Here is a 13,407-nt window from a genome sequence, read left to right as displayed (position 1 = left end):
CGAGACCAGTCCGGCCAAATAGTGAAACCGCATCTCTACTAAAAATACAAAAATTAGCCCGGCGTGGTGGCGGGCGCCTGTAGTCCCAGCTACTCGGGAGGCTGAGGCAGGAGAATCGCTTGAACCCAGGAGGTGGAGGTTGCAGTGAGCCGAGATTGCGCCACCGCACTCCAGCCGGGGCCACAGAGACTCTGTTTCAAAAAAAAATACATAGATGTTTTCTACTGGACATACCATCTGCAATAATTTACTCTTAACATTGTGGGTTTTTTTACGCCCCCCAAACTCATTTTAATGTTTTACATTAAAGCTTCTCTGTGAAGTGCGGCTGGGCGGGGCTCCGAATAGTGGGCGGAGTCTAGACTGGGAAATGGAGGCGGGGCCTAGGAGATTCCGGCCTTAGGGTGGACGCAGTGGTTCTGCACGGAGGGCCTCGTCATGGTGGGGCCCGTGTGGTACTTGGTAGCGGCGGCTCTGCTAGTCGGCTTTGTCTTCTTCCTGACTCGCAGCCGGGGCCAGGCGGCATCAGGTAGGAGATGCCGCTGCGCCAGGGCTGGTGATACCGGGTTTTCTGGCCTGAGCCTTTGTGGACCGGCGCGTCGGGGCTCCTGCGCGTGCGCATCTGGGCGGACGGGGCGCATGCGCATCCATGCGCGCGTCGTGGGCCCGCTGGGGCCTCCGCAGTGCCCTGCCTGGAACCGGTGACCGCGCTGCTACCCCTTTCTCTCGACCCCAAGCCAGAGTCTGGCCTCATCCCTCTCTTCATTCCCGGGAGCTCCGTACCTCCAAAGGCCTCAGGCCCTGGCCGGCGCCCACTCCCATCCGTCACCGTCTGGGCCCTTTCCCTCTGCACCTGTTAAGGTGGCCGCAGGGGTTTCCCATTCCTCCCAGCCTGGCTCCAGAGCAGGTGCCAGGAAGGGGGCATCTGAATATTTTCTGCCTGCCCCCCACGAGCTGGAGAAGCGCGAGACGGCTCCAGGAAACTCCTGAAGCTCTATCCCTTCCAGCCAAAGAGAGCGCCCACGCTCCCTCCCTAATCTGCTCCCCGATCAAAAGGCCGTGTCACTGGCCAGGACACAGAACAGATACACGCGTCCTCCCTCTTTTCCCCCATTTCTGGTCAGCGGGCGGGTTTGTGTGTCTTACTGCTCCCTGGGCCCACAAGCTGCCTCTGAGCACCTGCGCGCTCCCAGGGGCGGGAGGACCACGCTGAGGAAAGGCGGAGAGCCAGCAGGTCTTCCAGGGGAAGGCTCGGCTACTGCCAGGAAGTGTACTCTCTGGTTGGGGAGCCAGGTAAAACCACAGGCGGTGTTAGGCGAGAAATCAATGGATTCCTGCAGCGGGTACTCGATGAGAGCTGGGGACATCAGGATAGGGGACTCCTGACAGGCCAGCTGGAAAGGTGGAGCTGGGAGAGGAGAGAAGAGTATTCATACAGGCCCGAGGGAAGGGCTGAGCCACTGCCTGGGACCAAGCTGTGGGCCTGGGGGAAAAGGCCTTGCCAGTCAGACTGAGAAGTCGGGGCCTTGTGCTGTGGGCAGCAGACCACTGAGCAGAGGAGGTGAGGCTTCCAGGCTGCCGCTCCTCCTGCCATGGGCTGGGCTGGGCTTCCAGGCAGCATTGTCATTTCTGTCTTCCCTACAGCCAGCCAAGAGTCACTGCACAATGAGGAGCTGGCAGGAGCAGGCTGGGTGGCCCAGCCTGGGCCCCTGGAGCCTGAGGAGCCCAGAGCTGAAGGCAGGCCTCGGCGCCGGAGGGACCTGGGCAGCCGCCTGCAGGCCCAGCGTCGAGCCCAGCGGGTGGCCTGGGCAGAAGCAGATGAGAATGAGCAGGAAGCTGTCATCCTAGGTGAGAGGAGCCCAGCCTGGTGGGGAGAGGGTCTGGGTTGGAGGGGGAGATAAAGGGGCCCCCAAAACTAAGTGGGGAGTAGGGTATGAAGCCTCAGGGTAGGAGGGACATCTGGGAGCCACACGGTAGAGTAGGGGGATTCTTGGGACCTGGCATTTGTTCCACTGGGTCAACCCCCCTCTTCCTTCATCTTGGCTCTCAGTGTCCAAGCAGAGGGCAAGGGTCTTCAGATTGATTCAGAATGTTCCTCAATTCACCCCTTCTATCCTTGCACCCTTCCTGTTATGGGCACACTCATTCCCTGAGGATTTCACCCTAGAGGCAGAGTGCCTGGCCAAGAGTTTCTGCAGTTGTGGAGTGGGGTCACCCACAACCCCAGGAAAACAGTTTAAAGATGGAGACATTCTGTTGACACAGAGGTCTCCATATCCCTGCTTCCGGGAGACCAGGAGAGCCCTCAGGATTGTCTTCTCCAGTACTTGGACAGCTGGCTTGAGCCTGAGGAGGGGGTGTCTGGGTCTTTCTCAGAAACTGGGGGCATTTGAGGCTTTTGCCTTGTACCCTTAGGGATTATCCCTTTAGCTCACAAAGAGGCCCCTTCTTTGCCTACCTTTTGGCTCAGACTTGGGTTCAAAGACCCTTGCTGCACAGGCGTCAGTGGGTCTTTAACTTGCATCTGGCCCTGAGGTAGTCATGGTGTTGGGACTGTCTTTTCAGCCAGGCTTTGGTGGGCAAAGGGATAATCCTAGCCAGGGACTAAGCCCAGAATCCTCAGCAACTCCTGACTATGGTGAGGAGGATTTCAGATTTGAGGCAGGATAAATTTCCCCATAGGACTTCCCTTCTCTGGGGGTTTGGCACCAGAGACAGAAACCAGAGAACTCTGGAGTTCATTAGCCAGGATATTTAAGGTACATTAGGTGGGACCAGTATTCAAAGGTAAAAAAAACCCTCCTTGGGCCAGGCGCAATGGCTCATCCCTGTAATCCCAGCACTTTGGGAGGCTGAGGCAGGCAGACCATCCTGGCTAACACGGTGAAACCCCATCTCTACTAAAAATGCAAAAAAAAAAAAAATTAGCCGAGCGTGGTGGTGGGTGCCTGTAGTCCCAGCTACTCAGGAGACTGAGGCAGGAGAATGGTGTGAACCCGGGAGGCGGAGCTTGCAGTGAGCCGAGATCGCGCCACTGCACTCCAGCCTGGGCGACAGAGCGAGACACTGTCTCAAAAAAAAAACAAAAAAAAAACAAAAAAAAACACCTAAGAAACAAACAAAAACCCTCTCTGCTAATGCTTCCCCCATGCTGTATTCTGGCTCATCAGCCACAGTACCTTAAATATCCAGGCAGCCCTATCTGTGACCCCGAGACACTTGCATATTTTAACCTGATACCTCCCTTTTTATGACTAGGCAATATCTAAAGTGCTCATCTTTTTTTTTTTTTTTTTTTTTTGAGACAGAGTCTCGCTCTGTCACCCAGGCTGGAGTGCAGTAGCGTGATCTCGGCTCACTGCAAGCTCCACCTCCCAGGTTCTTGCCATTCTCCTGCCTCAGCCTCCTGAGTACCTGGGACTACAGGCGCCCGCCACCACGCCTGGCTAATTTTTTGTGTTTTTAGTAGAGACGGGGTTTCACCATGTTAGCAAGGGATAGTCTCAATCTCCTGACCTCGTGATCTGCCCGCCTCAGCCTCCCAAAGTGCTGGGATTACAGGCGTGAGCCACTGCGCCCGGTCCTTTTTTTGTATTTTTGATAGAGATGGGGTTTCACCACGATTGCAAGGATGGTCTCCATCTCCTGACCTCGTGATCCACCCACCTCGACCTCCCAAAGTGCTGGGATTACAGGTGTGAGCCACCGCACCTAGCCCAAAGTTCTCATCTTTTCCCTTGCCCTGTGGGCCCCTCACCATTCTTCCATCCCTACATATTCATGCACCCGCACACCCACATGCGCTTATGGCAGATGCCTCTGGAGGGCAGAGCTGGGCTAGTGACATTTGCAGGTGGGTGGAAGGGGACCCCCCCATTAGGAGAGGGATGAGGGGTTGGGGATCCATCATCGTCAGTCCTCTCTGGTCAGAACCTACTGTCTTTCTTTGATCATACCCAGCCCAGGAGGAAGAAGATGTTGAGAAGTCAGCGGAAACTCACCTGTCAGGGAAAATTGGAGCTAAGAAACTGCGGAAGCTGGAGGAGAAACAAGCGCGAAAGGCCCAGCGTGAGGCAAGCCGGAGGGATGGGATGCAGCTCTGGGAAGTGGGAAAGGGCCCTGCCTTCCTTTTCCCCTAAGGCAGACTCAGGGCTCCTTGCCTGCTGGGCTGGTGCTTGCTGCTTCCCTGACTCTGTCTCCTGCTGCCTGGGTCTGTGCCCTGGCCCAGGCATTGCCTTCCCTAGTCTGTCTGGGAGGTGGGCACACTCTAGCTGGGGGTGAGGGATGTGACCCTATGAAGACCTCTCTCTAGGCAGAGGAGGCTGAACGTGAGGAGCGGAAACGACTCGAGTCCCAGCGCGAAGCTGAGTGGAAAAAGGAGGAGGAGCGACTTCGCCTAGAGGAGGAGCAGAAGGTGAGGCCAGCCCCGACCCTGACTTCTGACCCTTGACCAGGCAGCCTTGCTTCTTATGCAGCTCCTTGGCACCTCCAACATAGAAGGTGGGCCATAGATCTGGCACAAGGGCAGGTTCTGGTTTATTTGTTCCCTAGGCTCCAGCACAGCCTGGAAAAGCAGCTGCTGAAAAGCAGAGCCCGGAGTGAGGATTCTTGTGTACGTGACTATTGAACTTTCAGGAAGCATGTGAGGAACACGAGGCAGGCAGGGCAGCTGGGCAAAGAAAGCCAGGAGAGGAGGAAGAGATGGCAGAGAGGTGATGGGGGTCTGGATCCTGAAGGCCTTGAGGCCGTTAAAGATCACTGTAAGAGATGGTGGCTGCATTGAGGGCCTGGCATAGAGGAGGTGCTCAGGGAATGGGGACCACTGCAGTAAAGGTGACTAATGAACATTTGTTTGCCAGATGCTTCCTTTGTTCTGAGAACCAGGTTTCCAAAAAAGGGAACAGCATAAAAACGTTGGGTACGTAGGGTTAGAGCCAGGGCTGCCCTAGCTGGGTAGACCTGTGACCTCTGACTGGCCTGTTGTCCCAGGATCCTGGATGTGGGTGCTGTGGCTGATAAGCCAGAATACAGCATAGGGGAGGAATTAGCAGAGAGGATTTTTTACCTTTCTGAATATTTGTCCCACTTAACGTACCTTAAATATCCTGGCTCTTCTCCCCTATAACCAGTTTCCCTTATCCTTGACATCTTACCTCACTTTAATACATTCCTCACAACTAATATTGACACATTATTAGTAACTAAACTCTAACATTATTCAGATTTTTGTTTATTGATTGATTAGGACAAGTCTTGCTCTATTGCCCAGGCTGGAGTGCAGTGGCACGATCTTGGCTCACTGCAACCTCTGACTCCCAGGCTCAAGCAATCCTCCCACCTTAGATCCCCCTCCCCACGAGTAGCTGGGACTATAGGTGTGCACCACCATACCTGGCTAATTTTGTGTGTGTGTGTGTGTGTGTGGAGATTGGGTTTCACCATGTTTCCCAGACTGCTTTTGAACTCCTAGACTCAAGCAGTCCTCTTCCCTTGGCCTCCCAAAGTGCTGGGATTACAGGTGTGAGCCACTGTGCCCAGCCTTAACAATTTTGAGGAGTCCTGGGCAAGTAGTTTGTAGAAGGTCCCTTAATTTGAGTTTGGTTGTTTTTCTCATGGTTAGACTGGGGTTATGGATCTGACTGAAGAAGACAATAAGTGAAGTTCCATCTTCAGTGCAACATACTAAGCACGCAGGTTATCCCCTTCACTTATCCCTAATGTTGTTAACCTTGGTCGCCTGGCTGCTGTTTTGTTTGCCAGCTTTCTCCACCGTAATGTGACTGGTTTTTTCCCCTCTTCCCATATTTCTTTGGAAAGAAGTCACTGTGCACAGCCCACACTTAAGGGTTGGGGGGTTGGAGTTCTTACATAAATTATTTGGAAATCTCTTACAGGAGATATGTCTCTTCTTCCCTATTCATTACATATTAATGCAGTCTTTTTTTTTTTTTTTTTTTTTTTTCTGAGATGGAGTCCCACTCTGTCACCCAGGCTACAGTGCAATGGCTCAATCTGGGCTCACTGCAACCTCTGCTTCGCAGGTTCAAGTGATTCTCCTGTCTCAGCCTCCCAAGTAGCTGGGATTACAGGCGCCCACCACCACACCCAGCTAATTTTTGTATTTTTAGTAGAGACGGGGTTTCACCATGTTGGCCAGGATGGTCTTGAACTCCTGACTTCAGGTGATGTGCCCGCCTCAGCCCCCCAAAGTGTTGGGATTACCGGCATAAGCCATCGTGCGTGACCAGCCTTTTTTTTTTTTTTTTTTTTGAGACGGAGTCTTGCTCTGTGCCCCAGGCTGGAGTGCAGTGGCGCAATCTCGGCTCACTGCAAGCTCCGCCTCCCGGGTTTACGCCATTCTCCTGCCTCAGCCTCCCGAGTAGCTGGGACTACAGGCGCCTGCCACCACGCCCGGCTAATTTTCTTGTATTTTTAGTAGAGACGGGGTTTCACTGTGTTAGCCAGGATGGTCTCGATCTCCTGACCTCGTGATCCGCCCGTCTCGGCCTCCCAAAGTGCTGGGATTACAGGCTTGAGCCACCGCGCCCGGCCAGCCATTTTTTTATATCTGTATAGACTCATGAGTATTTATTTTGTACTTTGTGTTGTAATCCAGTAACATGTTATTTCTTAATTTATTTTATTTTACTTTATTTTATTTATTTATTTATTTATTTATTTTTTATTTTTTTTTTTTTTTGGGGCGGAGTGTCGCTCTGTCGCCGAGGCTGGAGTGCAGCGGCCGGATCTCAGCTCAGTGCAAGCTCCGCCTCCCGGGTTTTCGCCATTCTCCTGCCTCAGCCTCCCGAGTAGCTGGGACTACAGGCACCCGCCACCTCGCCCGGCTATTTTTTTTGTATTTTTTTTAGTAGAGACGGGGTTTCACTGTGTTAGCCAGGCTGGTCTCGATCTCCTGACCTCGTGATCCGCCCGTCTCGGCCTCCCAATATTTTATTTTTTTTTTTTTTTGAGATGGAGTCTTGCTCTGTCGCCGAGGCTGGAGTGCAGTGGTGCGATCTCAGCTCACTGCAAGCTCCGCCTCCCAGGTTCATGCCATTCTCCTGCCTCAGCCTCCCAAGTAGCTGGGACTACAGGCGCCCGCCATGCCTGGCTAATTTTTTTGTATTTTTAGTAGAAATGAGGTTTCACCATGTTAGCCAGGATGGTCCGGATCTCCTGACCTTGTGATCTGCCCACCTCGGGCTCCCAAAGTGCTGGGATTACAGGCGTGAGCCACTGCGCCCGGCAACATGTTATTTATTGTGTTGTTCAGATTGTTCCAGCTTTGACCACTGGGAGCTGTTTCATTTGGCTCCTGTGTACCTTTAACACACACTCGTTGTTTTGTTTTTTGAGTACTTAGTTTCTGGCACTGCAAGATGCCCCAGACTCATCTTGTATATTACTTGCCCCAGCTTTAGCTTTCTGTTTGAAGAAAATTTTTCTGAGTGCTCTGGAAAATGGGTTGAGGGAGGCTGTTGTACCAGGCAGTAGTGGTGATGGAGCAACATTGACAGACCGGGGAGTTTCCTGGAAGTTCGAGAAAGAAGTGGTCAGTAGGACCTCATTTCTGACCAGTTGGCTGTGTTAATTCACGGAGCCAGGGACCCAGGAGGAGGTCTAAGCATAGAAGAGCAGGTCCTAGGGTCTGTCTGCTGCCTGTGAGATGGCCCAGTAGGTGTGTCACATGGACCGTTGTGTGTTTGGGAGAAGAGATTCGGGTGGGGATACAAGTGTGGTAGTCACTGGCAAGGAAGGGGTTGATGCTTTGGGCATGGGCGAGGTGGCCCAGAGAATGTGGAGGAGAGAGAAGAGGCAGGGCTGAATGATGAAGGAGGCGGGAAGAATGGCCCAAGGAGCAGGAGGAAATCCAGGAGAGGGTGGGATCTGGAAGCCAAGGGAGGAAAGAAGGATCACTGAGAGGACAGGCATATGAGACCTGAAGGTTGTCCCTTGAGTTTGGTGAGTGGAGGGCATGGGTGAGACTGTGGCAGGAGTTGTTTCATAGAACTGGGAACACAGAAGCCAGACTGTAGTGGGCTGACTGGGTGAGTGGATGGTGAGGAAATGCAGGGTTCACATTTGCTAATGAGGTTTGGACATGATGCGGTATGCTTAATGAGTTACACAAGGAAAGGATGGGGCAGGTGATTGGAGGGTATTGTAGAGTGGGGTCATGGTGGGGTTTTCAACAGATTTTTGCTAAGATCCCCTGAGCATGAAGGGCAGGAGCAGGGGCTGAGCAGCATTTGTCCAGGTGATGATGAAACTGATGACAAGAGGGGCCTCGGCCCATTGTTCAGCTTGGGGGATGGAGGAATGGGGGTCTTGAAGGAGCTCTGTCTCTGAGAAAACACTGGGCTGTATGCTCTGGTGTCCTGCAGGGGTAGCAGCAACCAGAACAGGGATGGGGTGGGAACCTGCCCCCGATTCCTGACTTTTGCCTCCTGTGTCCACAGGAGGAGGAGGAGAGGAAGGCCCGTGAGGAGCAGGCCCAGCGGGAGCATGAGGAGTACCTGAAACTGAAGGAGGCCTTTGTGGTGGAGGAGGAAGGCGTGGGAGAGACCATGACTGAGGAACAGGTGGGCCTGCTGCCCCTGGGAAGCCCCTCTCTGCACCCATCAGTGCAGCCTGTGCCAGACCCAAGGCTAGCCACCCCATCCCAGATGTCCCGGCCAGGCAGTGAGAGGTGGGTGGGTGTCAGTACCAGCAGGGTTTAGCGGCCAGAGGCCTCGTCCTCAGCAGAGGCTGGTGCCTCCGAAACCCTTACCCTGGAAGGCTCTGCTGCTTGTGTAAGCAAGTGGTACATGCAGGTGGTCGGGCGGGTCCAAGGCAGGCTACAGGCAGGTGGCCCTCAAGTGAGCAGGTGGTGCTTGGGTGGATGAGTACAGAACCCTGTGGCCTTGCTAGGGGGTGCTCATCCTGATTTCTCTGCTTCTCTTGTCCCAGAGCTTCCTGACAGAGTTCATCAACTACATCAAGGTAAGCAGCCACGGAACAGAACCTGAATGTCAGCTCCCTGCCTGGTGTGTGCAGGTTGGTTCCCTCCAGCAGGGGCTGCAGGCAGTGCATTCAGGCTTATGCAAGAGTGGGCAGGGGGGCCTAGAGGGGCAGAGCTGCAGGGTCCTGGCCAGGAGCATTTCTCCCCGCTCCGACCCCGAAGGTGGAGAAGGACCTGGGTCTGTGTGGGAGGTGCAAGCCTTTGATCACTTCCTCACACTCAGTTTGACAGTTTCCCTGCTCTTCAGACCCCACGCTCAGTGAGTCAGTGTGTTTTCAAGTCTCTTCACATGTGTTTTCTGTCAGTTCTGTCACACTGAGCCTCCACTGAGTTGAAACAAGCATCCTCTGCCATGTGCTCCTGACTGGGAACTTGGGTCTTTCAGAGGAAACAGGATGGTGTTTCCTTTGGAGTCTAGGGTGGGGCAGCAGTGTGTCCCCTTCTGTCTGCAGCCACTGCGCAGGCCGCCTCAATGCTGCTCCGGGTTGCATAAGCACATCCTACTTTGCTTTGCTGCTAAGCAACTTCTCTCCCACGAAGGATGCCATGAGGGGAGAGGTTTTCAAGTGCAACTCAGAGGTGCAGAGGCGGCTGAGGGAAGGAGTGCAGAGGGAGCGGGGGCGGTGGTGGGGGTGCTACTAGGGGCTGCCAAGGACCCAGGGCTTGCATAATCCTCCCGCCACCTCTCCTGAAAGAGAGCAGGGTTTAGACGCCTGCCGGCAGTGAGGGACTGGGCTCACAGCCTTGAGTCTGGGGTTCCTAAGTGGGGAAAATGCTGGCAGCTTTGACAGGGTCCTGTCTGCTCAGGCTATGTGCACTCCCCGCTCATGGAGCCCTTTCTCTACCCTGGCACACTTCATTAGGGACTGCGACCGGGCAGAATATCTCTCACACTTGCCTGCTGCTGTTTGGAACTTGTCCCCGCCTACCCAATAGGCAGTAAGATGGTCCTGAAGCCCCTTCCCTGGAAGCCTTCCCAGGTGGAATTAGAGGAGGGGGTCAGCTTCAGCATCTCCCTTTACTCTGCAGAAACCAGAAGAAAGGTCCCCAGTTCTAGCCCTCACTTTTGGTGGCTCCCTGGAGGTACCATTCTCTGGGAGTTCTCCAAACTCTTTTGGAGCTTAGAAGTTTTTCCAGCTTGTCCGGGCACAGTGGCTCACACCTGCAATCCCAGCACTTTGGGAGGCTGAGGCAGGCGGATCACTTGAGGTTAGGAGTTTGAGACTAGCCTGGGCAACATGTTGAAAACCCATCTCTGCTAAAAATACAAAAATTAGCCAGGCATGGTGGTGCACGCCTGTAGTCCCAGCTACTCAGGAGGCTGAGGCAGGAGAATCACTTGAACCCAGGAGATGGAGGTTGCAGTGAGGCAAGATGGTGCCACTGCACTCCAGCCTGGGCAACAGAGTGAAACTCCATCTCAAAAAAAAAAAAAAAAAAAAAGTTTTTCCAGCTTGTGCTGGCTAATTCTTCTAGAGCTGCTATCTTGCAAGGAAAAGGAGGACTTCTGAAATTCAGTCTGTCTGCTCTCCTCCTTGCTCCAAAGGGATGGGCCTTTTTGCCTTAAGATTTCAGAACTGGAGGAACATGCCTGCACCCAGCATTGTTCATGAGAGGTGTAGGGTTCACTCGGTCTTACTCCATTCTCCTGTCTGACCATGGCTGGGCTCAGGTGATCTTCCCGCCTCCGCCTCCCGAGTAGCTGAGACTGCAGGTGTGTGCCTCCACACCTAGCTTGTTTTATCAAACGTGTTTTGGCCCCAGCAGCACCTCAGGCCAGGTCATCGGGAAGCACCTGGGGTGACTTCATGTTCTTGCACCACACTGTCACTGAGAGCCCACTGCCTGATCCCTGTTTTGTAGGTAGAGGCCAGCTGACCACGTCACCTTGTCCTTGCCCATCCTAGCCCAGCTGCCTCTCGCTTGCCTTCCTGCTTGCAAATACAGCTTGGCATTTCAAACAAGTCACATGCTATCTGCAGTCAGGGAGGTGTCACCATGTCAGTCCTCCTCCAGCTCATTTGAGGTGGAGGATTCACAGAAATGCAAAAGAACGGCCTTGTCCCAAGTCCTGTGCCTTCTGTTGGGGTAGTGGGGGCAGGTGCCTGTGTGGACACAGCAGCGGACCCTTCGCCGCACCCTTGGGAACTCAGGTTTCTACTGAGGGTATGAGGAAGCACTTGGAGCATGGAACACGGCTGGCTGGAAAGCACTCAGCGGTGTTAGTGACAGTGATTTTAAGGGTGGGCTCAGTGCCTCAGATGGTATGAAGAGGATGGATAAAAAGTGTGGGTGTGTCAGGTTATGGGGGAGCAGGCCAGTGGGGCAGCAAGCAAAGGCAAGGCAGGAGTGGGTCCCCACGGCCTCTACTGAGAGACCTTGGCTTGCTCGGGCCTTTATCTGCTCTCCCTCTTGTCCATGAACTCACCTGTCTCACGAGCCAGACTGCGAGCTCCAGGGCGGGGGCTATGGCTTGTTCAGCATGTGTCCCTCATACCTTTTCAGGGCCTTGTTCTAGTAAGTCCTCAGCAAACGTAAGTCCTGGTGACAGTTATTTAAAATAGCTTTCGGTGACTCTCACCGCCTCCTTCCTCCCTATGGTGCGTCCCCTTCAACTTGTCCATGATGTTAAAAAGAGATGGCTGGATGCAGAGGATGGTGGCAGCTGTGCTCTGATTTCCACTCATGCGTGTCTCGGAGTCCAGGACAGGGCCCGTGAGGCAGGTGGTTGTTTTGAGTAGATTCCTTCCTCGCAAGAAGGGGAATGAGAGGGTTTATGATTGTGCGGGTCTCTGTCAATGGGTGGTTGTGAGAGAGACAGAGAGAGAGAGTGTGTGTGTGTGTGTGTGTGTGTGTGTATGTGTGTCAGGGGAGCAAGGGTGTCCCACAGGAGTATGTACAGTGTTTATCCAGCCACCCAGATCAGATCAGAATGCGAACCTGGAGGGTGCCCATGCCTAGAGGGATTTGCCCAAGCTCAGCCTCTCTCTCTTTTCCTCCTCCTTTTTGTAGCAGTCCAAGGTTGTGCTCTTGGAAGACCTGGCTTCCCAGGTGGGCCTACATACTCAGGTAAGCCCTGGAACGTGGCCTGCTGTGTGCAGTGTGGCCAGGGGTCTGTGTAGCTAGCAGAGAGGACCTGCCCTAAAGACAGAGTCTTGATGCACCCTCTACCCTGTCCCCAACCAAGAGTGAGTAGTGCACAGAAGTCTCCTGGCACCCTAGGAATCCTGCATTTTTAATGGATGGAAGAACAGGCAGGAAAGAAAAAAAAAAAAAATCCAAACCCCATCACTCTGCCAGCCCCTGTGACCAAAGCAGCCCAAATCAGTTACCTTGACAACTCTCTTGCACAGACTGCACCAGCCTATGTTGCAAACATCACCACTGCCCTGCTTCTCACAGGAGAGATCCTCTTTTGGGGGCTTGCAGGGCCCAAGACCAGAGCCCCTTCTACCCAGGGCCCTTCCAAAGGCAAAGCACAGAGTCACATTTAGGGGCTGGCATGAGAGGGAAATAAAGAGATTTGGCTATAGTGGGAGGGAGGTTTCAGTGCTTTTTCTGGGGACATTGGTGCCTGTCTCTACTCTGATAATTGTTCTCCTCATAGGACACCATAAATCGCATCCAGGACCTGCTGGCTGAGGGGACTATAACAGGTGAGAGGATAAGAGCCAATCACTGCAGTCCTGGCCTTGGAAAGTGTCTAGCCACAGGGGCTGCAGGGATGTGCTGCAGAGGCAGGATGACCACCCAAGATCGGGGGAGGGGGGTGCAACAAGGGGCACTGAGTAGTTGGATGCAGTTACAAGGAGGACGTGCCAGGGCCTGGAGATGGTGGCAGTGGGAGAGGACAGACAGGGCAGCCTGATTCGACTCTCCTAGCAGGACTGGATGCAGCCGGGAAAGGCCAGGCAGGCAGGAGGCCTGAAGGGCCCTGAGCCAGCTGTGAAGGAGTAGGTGGGCATTCTCAGGCCAGATGGGGAACGCCCAGGAGACCTCAGCCCCACAACCTGCATATCCCCACAGGTGTGATTGATGACCGGGGCAAGTTCATCTACATAACCCCAGAGGAATTGGCCGCCGTGGCCAACTTCATCCGACAGCGGGGCCGGGTGTCCATCGCCGAGCTTGCCCAAGCCAGCAACTCCCTCATCGCCTGGGGCCGGGAGCCCCCTGCCCAAGCCCCAGCCTGACCCCAGTCCTTCCCTCGGACTCAGAGTTGATGTGGCCTACCTGGCTGTACATCTTCATCCCTTCCCACCATCCTGGGGAAGTGACAGAGTGTGGCCAGGCAGTTATAGATTAAAGGCCTGTGAGTACTGCTGAGCTTGGTGTGGCTTGGTGTGGCAGAAGGCTTGGCCTGTGATCCTAGATGAGCACGTGAAATTTAGGCCTCAGAATGTATC

The 13,407-nt window shown here is 54.0% G+C and overlaps 1 protein-coding gene across 1 annotated transcript; it reads left to right on the top strand.

The window, feature by feature from the left end:
- Window positions 1-362: 362 nt before the first annotated feature.
- Window positions 363-13,327, top strand: DDRGK1 (DDRGK domain containing 1). The gene is made up of 9 exons (XM_008019321.3): window positions 363-529; window positions 1,645-1,848; window positions 3,961-4,073; window positions 4,313-4,414; window positions 8,460-8,582; window positions 8,950-8,982; window positions 12,014-12,070; window positions 12,609-12,657; window positions 13,028-13,327. Exons 1-9 carry the CDS (start codon window positions 439-441, stop codon window positions 13,192-13,194), a joined length of 939 nt encoding a protein of 312 aa, XP_008017512.1. The 5' UTR covers window positions 363-438; the 3' UTR covers window positions 13,195-13,327.
- Window positions 13,328-13,407: the final 80 nt, after the last annotated feature.

The sequence above is a fragment of the Chlorocebus sabaeus genome, chromosome 2 (assembly GCF_047675955.1).
Source record: "Chlorocebus sabaeus isolate Y175 chromosome 2, mChlSab1.0.hap1, whole genome shotgun sequence".
Classification (NCBI taxonomy): Eukaryota; Metazoa; Chordata; class Mammalia; order Primates; family Cercopithecidae; genus Chlorocebus; species Chlorocebus sabaeus.
Note: the sequence above shows the minus strand (reverse complement) of the source record. Positions and strands in the feature narration are given on the sequence as shown.

What these genes read in the sequence shown, in the direction of transcription:
- DDRGK1 (XM_008019321.3), top strand. Translation starts at nt 439, where the DNA reads ATGGTGGGGCCCGTGTGGTACTTGGTAGCGGCGGCTCTGCTAGTCGGC. An exon ending in GCAGGAAGCTGTCATCCTAG is followed by an intron (nt 1,849 to 3,960) that starts GTGAGAGGAGCC and finishes GATCATACCCAG; the next exon opens with CCCAGGAGGAAGAAGATGTT. An exon ending in GGCTGAGGGGACTATAACAG is followed by an intron (nt 12,658 to 13,027) that starts GTGAGAGGATAA and finishes ATATCCCCACAG; the next exon opens with GTGTGATTGATGACCGGGGC.